Genomic DNA, 9,302 nt, shown 5'->3' on the forward strand with positions numbered 1-9,302 from the left:
TCCCGCCATCACTCACCGTACCACAATCCCCCACTGTACACCACAGGGGCTCCCAGATAAGGAATCCGAATGATCTACGCCCGGCTCACCCCTTGCGTCATTGGAATGCTTTGCCCTCGTGCCCCCGTGCCCTTTTCGCCCTGCATCGCCATCCGTGTCCGGCTACATGCATATGTACATTACAACTACTCTACAAGAGGTATTGTCAACAAGAAAAAGTGTCTGTGGACGCTCCTCGGGCCCGCGGGCCCCGGGACGATGCATTCACCGCACAGCGCACCCCGCTGGCACCCGCCCACCGCCGCATATCCGCTTACCCGACGGCATGTGGCAGCGGAGCTCCACACGAGTCGTGCGAGGCAGGCCAGGCGGGGACCGCGCATCCCTTTGTACGATCACGACGCCTCACGGCCGAGTCGACACCGGCTCACGGCAGCGTCACGCCGAGCCAGTCCTTCAGACCTGTTAGCCCGACCGCCTCGAGCGGGTTGGCGAGCAGCGGCGCCCAGCTCCCCCGCATCAGGAGGAAGCCGATCAGCATCCAGATCCAGTCCCGGCTCGTCGCGCGGACCACGGCCCGCGAGGACGACGCCCGCTTCTCCTGCGCCGTGCGCAGCAGGCCTGCTGTTGGATTCGCGGCCTTGACGCGCTTGCGCTCAAAGTATGGGTATCCGAGGCTCTTGAGGCCAAGCATGCGTGCGATCGCTCGCTCGAGGGCATCGCGCCACGACTGCAATCGGATGACGAACAGCCACAGCAGCGTCTTGATGAGGTCACGCTTGCGGTTGCGCCCGTATCGCGGACGCACCTGACCGTCGCTCGTCCGCACGACGGGATACCCGAACCACGGGTTCTCCTCTGCAAAGTGGCCAACGGCAGGGACGGGTTCGGCCTCTTCGATTGGGGTCGTGGGCGTCGTGGCCGGCGGTTCCTCCTCGGGCAACAGCAGCGCTGGCAGGGTTAAGACGTCGGGATTGTAGCGCTCGAGGCCCTGTGCGTGGTGCTCTAAGAGCGAGTACGTGTAGTTCTGCTGCGCGGTGGACAGCTGGGCGTTGCGGGCGGCGGCGCGACGGGCGGCCAGCGTCGATCCTTCCATGAAGGCAGGCTGGAGCGAGCGGCGGCGCTGGATCGGTGGCCGAATGTGGACCTGGTCCCTGCCCTCGTCTTCCGAGTCGGACAGCAGGTCGCGGTGGGCCAAGCGAGATGGCGAGAGGTACAGGTGGAAGTCTGATAACGACTTGATGCGATGCAGCGGTGACTGGACCGCAGGCTCATCCGGGAGTGGCGATTTCGGGGCCTCACCGCGCATGTAATCGAACGCCCGGGACGGATCGCCACCCACTGTCGCGGCCTCTTCCTCCTCGTGCTTGGTCATGGCGAGCTTGTGGTTCAGCTGCGACAGCATCAGGTGGCTGCTCTTCCGCGACGGGGCCCTCGATCCGGCCCGGCTCAGGTTGGCGGGGGAGGCCGGAGCGGTGAAGAAGACATCGGCCATCGAAGTCGCAGACGTCGCTCGGCTGAGGCTGTTGCGCGACTTTGGCGGCTCACGCGACGGGGCTCGCGAACCCTTCCGTGATGGTGCGCGAGAGTTGACACGTGATGACGGTCGAGAACGGGAGATTGAGAGGTGGTGGAGCATGGTTTCGTGGTCGACTGGTGGGCCGTCGCCTCCCAGAGCTGCGATGGTCAGTTATAGTCCATCAGTGGGCCGGTCATGGTTGACCGTCTGGTGATCCTTGCACACCCTGGCCTACGCCCCCAGTTCCGATGCTTGGAAACGGCGGGCAAGGCATGCATGAAGCGCGCGCCCGTCGTAGCACACAGGAGAAAGGATGGATGCGCCCGATCTCCGCGCGATCTGCGCACTTGTGATTGCATGATGCAACGGGTGATGCTAGGAGACGGGGCGCCCTGGGGTAGCGGCGGTCGAGAGATTGTGTGCGGGAGCGCCAAGTACGACCAACGGAACTCACCTTTGGGTAGCGTGTCTAGGTCAAACACCGCTTCGGTGTCGTGGCGCGACTCGAGGAAGGTGATCTTCTCGACGGCACTTCGTGGCAACAGGCGTTTCAGGATGTTGTTCCACATGGCCCGATGGGACCACCCTGCGTTGACGACGTAGACGCTCTCAAACTCGCCGGGGTAGCTGTCGCGGGCGACGTTGAACAGCGTCGGGAGCAGCTCGACCTCCTTTTCACAGCGTCAGCAACGAACAAGGAACAAAAGAGACGCAGAAAAGAAAAGAGCGGTGAAACATTTGTGTGTACCCGGTAAATCGTGGCCGGGAGGTAGCGAGCGAGCTTGCCGCTGGGACCACTGCAATGCCGCAATGGACCCCGTGCATGCCGCTACATGCCGTTCCGCGACAGCTTGGCAAGCTTGTGCAGAGCATGCAGAGCGGGCAGCCGTTCATGGCGACAAGCGACGGGCGTCCGTGCCCACGTTTGAGAGATCCCCGAGTAAGGGAAGGACACTAAGGCCCGGAAGGATGTTCGGTTGCCACTCCGATTCCAACAGTCAACTCACCAAGTTGCGGTATCCCGCATTCGCGGCATCGATGATCAGCACCGCTCCTTCGGCTCCGGTCCCTCTGCGTCCGTCGACCCAGTACTCCTTCAGTGCACGGCGCACGAGTTCGAGGCCCCACCACGTCCAGTCCTTCAGCTCGTCGAGAGACCCAGTGTCATCTCGCGCGACGTCACGAAGGCTGAGAACGACAACCGGGTGGCCGAGGTGGTCGACGCAGGCTTTTCGGCCGGCGTACGGCAGAAGTGTCCAGAGTGGCGTTGGCGGGGGTGGAATGCTACCATGCAATCCTCGGTTTAGACGGGCCGCGAGTGCATCGAGAAGTTTGTTGTGGGCGGCTTCGATGTCGAAACGGTTGCGCTGGATGTCAGTATACTCTGCGAGCGGGAGCTTCGGGATGGCAGCAGGGCATGGGACGGCGATGGCGTGCGTGTGTGGTCATGCAGTTTCAGACGTCCAGGAGAGCCCAGGCTGGCTGTGCTGCACGGCTGCATGGCTGGGCAGGGCTAGCAGGGCTGGCGCAATCCATGCGGATGCAAGTAGATTTAGATTGTGGATTCCAATCATGTGGACTGGCCCGGGCCGGTTTAGCCGGTATTTCTTCTCACTAAGCAGCCCTAGCAAGCCCCTGACGCAAAAGTGAGAGACACAGAGAGCACGAGATGCGATGCGATGCACGACTCACCCTCAGAGCACGGAAGATCATCCCTCGGTCCTCGAGCCACGTCTCGACCCCGTGCGCAGTGAGGGGGTCCCAGCCTCCCACGGAGCGGAGGTCGTCGACGTCGGCCGAGAGGTCGCGCTGCAGTGCCGCCACTGTACCGACATGGTCGCCGAGTTGCTGGCGGCGGGCAGCTAAGCGGGAAGCCGGTCCCCGACTCAGCGAGCTCGTGTGAGAGCCTGAGCTGTGCGAGGTCAACGGCGACGAGGAGCCTGAGGCGATCGGGCGGGTCATCGCCCCTGGTCAAAGGTCGTTGTCGTGGTCAAGCGAGCCGGTGCCCGGTCGGTGCGGGGGTGGAGGTGCCGATAAACAGAGTATTCAGGGAGGGGTTGGTGGCCGGCGCTTTTGCTCTGCAGGCGATTATTCGCTTATGTGTTGATGGAAGCGTGTATGCGCAGGGTCGCTGCAGGTGACGAGCAGAGAGTGTGTGTGCAAGTGCGAGTGTGTATGTGTGTGGTGAGGTCGGATCAGAAAGAAAAGGAAGCAAGGAGCGTCGGCAAGCAAAGGTCTGGCAAGTCAGGCGCAGGTAGGGCGGACAGGGGAACATTGATGGACGGGTGATGACAGCATGGCTAGCATGGCCCGACATGGATTACGGGGTTGGAGCGGGAAAAGGGCTGCCCTCCAGTGCCTCCATTGCCCGCCTGTGGGGGGCCCGTCGTCACTGCATGCACGGCACCGGCGTCCACGGCTGTCCCACGCACACCTCGACTAACCAGTCGGCCAACTGACCTAACCTCGCATGCAACACTGTGCCGCGCACCGCGGCGATTAATCACACCGTACCGACCATCGTCATGCATGCCGCGCATCGGTTCACCTGGCCTAAGTCCCATCCTTCTGTCCATGCCTGACTCAACGGCTTGGCGGCTCATGGCGTGCTGACCCTTACTGTGACTACCCGGTGAAGGTGCCGTTGCATGCACGGAGTTCGGCGCAGTGCTTCATCGGTCCATCCGGCCCCTCGGTGGCCGGTGATGCATAATGAGCGTCAGAGATGCGCACGTATGCACACCATCGCCTCGGTCATGACAGAGTGACATCTCTGCTCTTTCACATCTGCAAGGCACTCGTGACGATCGTCGCCGCTTACGGTCCTTCTGGCCAATCATCAGCTGCACTCTTTCCACCAATGCGCAATGGCCGCTTGTTATCACTGCAATCTGCACGCAATACATGCTCTCTATGGATGGCTACACGGCCGAGCCGTGTCTAAAATGGGTGACTAGCTGATACTGACAGCCTAGATTTGTGCTTCTACTAATAAAACTTGCGCCTTAGGTCGTGCGCACGACTTACTCCCGCTTCTTCTTCTCGATGCTGTAGTCTACCCGGCGCAGCAGGATGAAGAGCAGCAGGATCGAGCCGCAAAACGCCGCGACAGTCAGGGGCTTCTTGAACAGCGCGGCGCGCGAGTAGTTGTACGTGACGTACACGGGCTGCGCGTGGTTCTCGGTGACAAGGTGCTTCTTCAGCGTCACGACAGGACGGCCGGTCGTGTCGAGGTACGTCTTGTGGACGGCGTGGTCGATCTCGTCGACGGGGAAAGGAGTGTAGACCTGGACGTCGGTCGCGCCCTCGGGCAGGATGATGCGGAGCTCCTCATCGTCCACGACGACGTCCTTCAGAGGGGTGAGGAAGGGAACGGAGAGGACGTACTTGCCGTCCTGCTCGGCCTTGAGCGACTCGGACAGCGGGCTGTCCCATCCAACGGTGAAGGTGTAGTTCCAGCCACCAAGAAGAGGGTAGCGGGGGCGGAACTCGAGCTGCGACTCGGTCGTGCGGCCCTTGCGGGCAACACCCTCACGGAAGTGGGAGGTCGAGACGTTGCCGATGACGTCGTAGTAGTAGACCGAGCGAGCGAGGGGAGGGAGGCGCATAACGAGCTCAGAGAGCACCTGGGCAGGCTTGCTGGCCCAGAAACGGGACTGCTGGTGGTTCAGGCGCGAGAACTGGCCCTTGAGTCTGCATGTTAGTGGCTATTCTCGAAGGCTAGGGTAGCCAACTTACCGAGGTCCGTTGTTGAAGAGCTCAATCTCGTCCTGGATGTTGAGGTTCGCGCCCCAGTGGCTAACCTCAGCAGAGCGACGCAGCGAGCGGATACCAGCAATGGGGACCTTGGTCTCGTAGTGGACCCAGAACGGCGACTGCTCGCCCTTGGCGTCCTTGCCAAGGGTCGGGGGCACGCTGTAGAACGGTCCGAGGGTGATCGTGGCGCCAGACTTGGTGAGGTCCGAGTCGCGAGTGTACGTCTTGGGGACCTTGCCCTGGCCGATAATCTCGGGCGTCGGCGCACGAATCTTGATGCGCTCAACGTCAGAGGTGTACACGCTGTCGACGAGGGTGGAGTTGGTCTCCCACATGATGTACTGGGGAGCGCGCTGCTCGATCTCGGCCGGAACGGGCCGCGACGACTTAGCGACGATCTCGTTCAGCGAGATGGTCACTGTTCCATCCTTCTTCATCTTCCCAATCGGCACGAGGGCGGCGGGTGCTCTTGCGATGGTCAGTTACCGCCTCCAGCCGTATGTTGTGACAACTTACCCCTCGACGTTGTCCGTCACGACGTCCTGCACGGGCTGTCCAGCGACGAGAACCTCGTACCACGCGGGCGGCTCATCGCCCTCCTTTCCAAGCGCCAGCACGTATGTCTCCGGGTTGTCGACGAGCGCCTTGACATTGTACTGCGTGGTGACGACGTGCGTGCTGCCGCCGAGCTCGATGGTGCGGGCGATGGCCGTGTTGATGAAGGACTGGGGCACTCCGCCCTCGAACTTTGCGAGCGCTAGCGGCGCAAGCGCTAGGAGAGTGGAAAGCAGCATCACGCTGGGGTCGGGCGGCGCTGCAACTGTGGGTAGTCGATGCAAGTGCACAGTTGTCATCATCGACCTGAGCAGCTTGGGCTCGACGCCGACACGTCAAGCCAGCCAGCAAGGGTGGCACGTGGTCTTGGTTCCGCGATCCGCGAAGCCGCAGGGCTCTCCGCTCAAATCGCAAAGACGCGTCGTTTTGGTGCCGCACTGAACCGCTAGGCGCTGAGACCCGTGACTGACCTGAAATCATGATGTCCTCGTTCGAAACAAGTCGAGCGGCGTGCGTACTGCTTGGACGTGCTGTACCAGCTGTACACGGTGTTGGAGCATATCAGCTGGCGGTTCCAGAAATGCGGCAAGACAGTCACAAACGCATCAAGCCACTTCCCATGGTACAGACCTAATGCATGCATACACGATAAGATGGACCGATGCAAGGATGAAGAAATGACAATTACTACCACTGCTGCTATCTGCGGACTCGCTCTGCTCATGTCACAGCAGGCGCTCCATTCTCGTCCTCCATGATTGCGCTGGCTGACTCCTCATCCTTAGAGGGCACTCGGCGCTAGCAATCTATGCTTCTACCACTCACGGGCGCGAACTGGCGTACGCTGTCGGCGTGCTCATGCCGGGGAAGCGGGGCTCGCGGGGAACGTAGCCGCCCGGCGGACCATAGTATTCCCGAGGAGGGGGAGGGCCCGTGGGTGGCCCAGGAGGGGAGGGCCCGGTCCAGGGCGCCAGTCGTCCCGGTAGTAACCAGGGGGAGGACGCGAAGGAGGCCCGCTCCAGCGCCCGTCCATACGCGTCGCCGGCGACTCGTACATGCTTCCCGGAGGAGGCCGGTTGTAGTAGGGTCCACGGTCGTCGTAACGTGGTCCAGGGGGCGGCGGTGGCGGGCCGCGCATGTCTGGTCGCAGATCCGGGCGCATGTCACGAGGATCGCGGGGATCAGCCCGAGGATCACGGGGGTCCATACGGGGGTCGGGACGCATGTCGCGAGGATCGCGCGGGTCGCGGCGGGGGTCACTCATGAGCGGCTCGCCGGGTCGCATGTGCGCGTTCGGCGGCGGCGGACCACCCATGCGCGGGTCCATCGGGTGAGGCTCCATACGGGGGTCGCGCATGGGGTCGAACATACGAGGAGCATCGCGGGGTGGCTCGCGGAAGTAGGGGTCGTAGTGAGGTGGTCGGGAACGGTCGATGGGGATGGGAGGCGGGGCACCGCGGTCCATCTCTCGAGAGGGGATGGAGCCGCGACGAGGGGGAAGAGGTTCATGGGCAGGCGGAGGCGGTCGGTAGCTGGGAATCCACGGCTCGCGCTCGGGCGGCCCCATGGGGGGTGGAGGAGGAACAACCGACCCACCACGCTCGTAGCCCTTCGAAGGGAACGGCGCAGGTCGAGGTGGCGGTGGAGCCTCTTTAGGAGGAAGGGGCTCGTTCCACATAACAGGAGGGGGACCGGCAGGCACGACCCGGACGGGCTCAGGGGGAGGTGGCGGCTGCTGCTCTATCGGCTCGGGAATCTCGATAGGACGAGGGGGCTCAGGCTCAGGCTCAGGCTCGGGCTTGAGAATCTCAATAACTTCCTCCTCGACAAGAATCGGCTCTGGCGAGGGCGAAGGGGAGGGAGTCGGCGAGGGTGATGGTGTCGGTGGGTCCCTGAGTCCCAGGGCGACGAGGTCATCATTGACGTCGTGACGATTAGCAGGCTGAATTCCAAAGTCAATGGCGCGACGACTTCGCCACTCGTCCTTTGCATACACAGGCCGTGTCCGCTGCTTGCCGTTGGAAAGCAGCTTGGACGTCGGGAGACGCCAACCTCCGGAACCGCGTCCCTCACCCAGCGTCGGCATGTTGGTGTAGAATTTCTTGGGCCTTACGTGATGCTTCGGCATCCCGCGATCGAGGTAGACCTTCTCAGCCTCGAGTCGTGAAATGTTGCGGCGGCACTCGAACATCATCTTGTCTGCGAGGTCCTCACAGTCGGCCTGAAGTTAGTGACTGAACCGTCGGTTGAGACTCACCCTGAACTGGAAACGAATCTGGTCGAGCTCTTGTCGTCGGAGGTTGTCAAGCTCGTTCTTCTCTGCATTGTACTTGGACAGAGCGTAATTGAGCCGAAGCTGACGACGTTTCTCGAGTTCCTCAAGCAGTTCAACAAGCTGCGGATGCGTCTCGTCGAGGACCGCCTGCTCTTGCTGATCAAGTGCCTCAATCGCGGCGTCGATAAGCGCGTGGCGGGCCTTCTGTTCCGCGACCGCCTTGGGGTCGTCAGGGTCCACCTCGCCTCGACGCAGCCACTTGCGGCGTTTTCTAGGCGCACGCTTGGGCTTCTCCTCTGCGGCAGCCACAGCAGCAGCCACGGCCGCATCCGCTGCGACAGAAGCATCAGCACCGGCTGTAGTGGTGGGAGTGTTGGTCGTGTGCGTGTTGGATGCAGCTGTTCCGGGAGCAGCGGCAGAGTCTGCGGCCGCTGGAGCTGAGCTGTTTGCAAGAGAATTGGTGGCAGAAGGGGTAGCGTCAGGCACGACATTGTTGCCGGCATGATCCAACACGGCAGAAGCCTTCTCGCCTGGAACAGTCGCATCCAAAGCGTGGTTCGCCTGATCCGTGGGAGGAGTTGTCGCGTTGGGGGTGTGCAGCTCTGAGCTGACCGTGGTCATGTCATCGTCGATGGGAGCCTTGCGCTTGCGACCGAAGACAAGCATGATCTTCTGAGTTTTCGCAGAGGAATCTGTTTCGACGGCGGGATCTTCTGTGATCGGTTCGTCGGCCTGCTGTTTGTCACCGGAATGTTGTTTCTGCAAGGGTGGCGAGGCCGTCGATGCATCAACACCCGGCGCTGGGGTTGATGAGTCGTTGGCAGCGGTGGATGTCTGTTCGGTTGATGTCTTGTTGGGTGAATCGATTGTTGGTGTCGTACCGTTAGGCCCGGCCCCTTCGCCTGCGCCGGCTGAAGAGGTTTGACGCCCAGGGCTTGCACGACTAGGGCTTGTCATTTTCTTGGGAGACTTGCGAGGTGATGACATAGGGCGAGTCGGAGAGACACTTGGACCACCACCGCCCGACGTAGCTGAGCGTGCACGAGTGAAGCGTGCCTTGGTGGTGGTGGTAGTGGGGGTGGGGGTGTCGTTTGCGGAAGAGTTGCTGGTGCCGGGCAGATTGTGTGTAGGTGGATGGGGAGAATACACTGCCGAAGTCGACATGTCTTGGGGGGGGGGAGAGGGAGAGGAGGGGGA

The 9,302-nt window shown here is 62.1% G+C and overlaps 3 protein-coding genes across 3 annotated transcripts; all 3 read right to left on the bottom strand.

Annotated features, from left to right (window-relative positions):
• Positions 1 to 427: 427 nt before the first annotated feature.
• On the bottom strand, positions 428 to 3,481 carry A1Q1_06963 (uncharacterized protein; the record flags this gene model as incomplete). The annotated part of the gene is made up of 4 exons (XM_014327212.1): positions 428 to 1,677; positions 1,974 to 2,190; positions 2,527 to 2,916; positions 3,212 to 3,481. 4 exons carry the CDS (start codon positions 3,479 to 3,481, stop codon positions 428 to 430), a joined length of 2,127 nt encoding a protein of 708 aa, XP_014182687.1.
• A 1,061-nt stretch (positions 3,482 to 4,542) lies between these two features.
• On the bottom strand, positions 4,543 to 6,069 carry A1Q1_06964 (oligosaccharyltransferase alpha subunit; the record flags this gene model as incomplete). Its single annotated transcript, XM_014327213.1, has 3 exons — positions 4,543 to 5,212; positions 5,258 to 5,743; positions 5,792 to 6,069. 3 exons carry the CDS (start codon positions 6,067 to 6,069, stop codon positions 4,543 to 4,545), a joined length of 1,434 nt encoding a protein of 477 aa, XP_014182688.1.
• Positions 6,070 to 6,686: 617 nt separating this feature from the next.
• Positions 6,687 to 9,269, bottom strand: A1Q1_06965 (uncharacterized protein; the record flags this gene model as incomplete). The annotated part of the gene is made up of 2 exons (XM_014327214.1): positions 6,687 to 8,039; positions 8,088 to 9,269. 2 exons carry the CDS (start codon positions 9,267 to 9,269, stop codon positions 6,687 to 6,689), a joined length of 2,535 nt encoding a protein of 844 aa, XP_014182689.1.
• Between the last annotated feature and the right edge of the window lie 33 nt (positions 9,270 to 9,302).

This window comes from Trichosporon asahii, assembly GCF_000293215.1.
Source record: "Trichosporon asahii var. asahii CBS 2479 unplaced genomic scaffold scaffold00009, whole genome shotgun sequence".
NCBI lineage: Eukaryota > Fungi > Basidiomycota > Tremellomycetes > Trichosporonales > Trichosporonaceae > Trichosporon > Trichosporon asahii.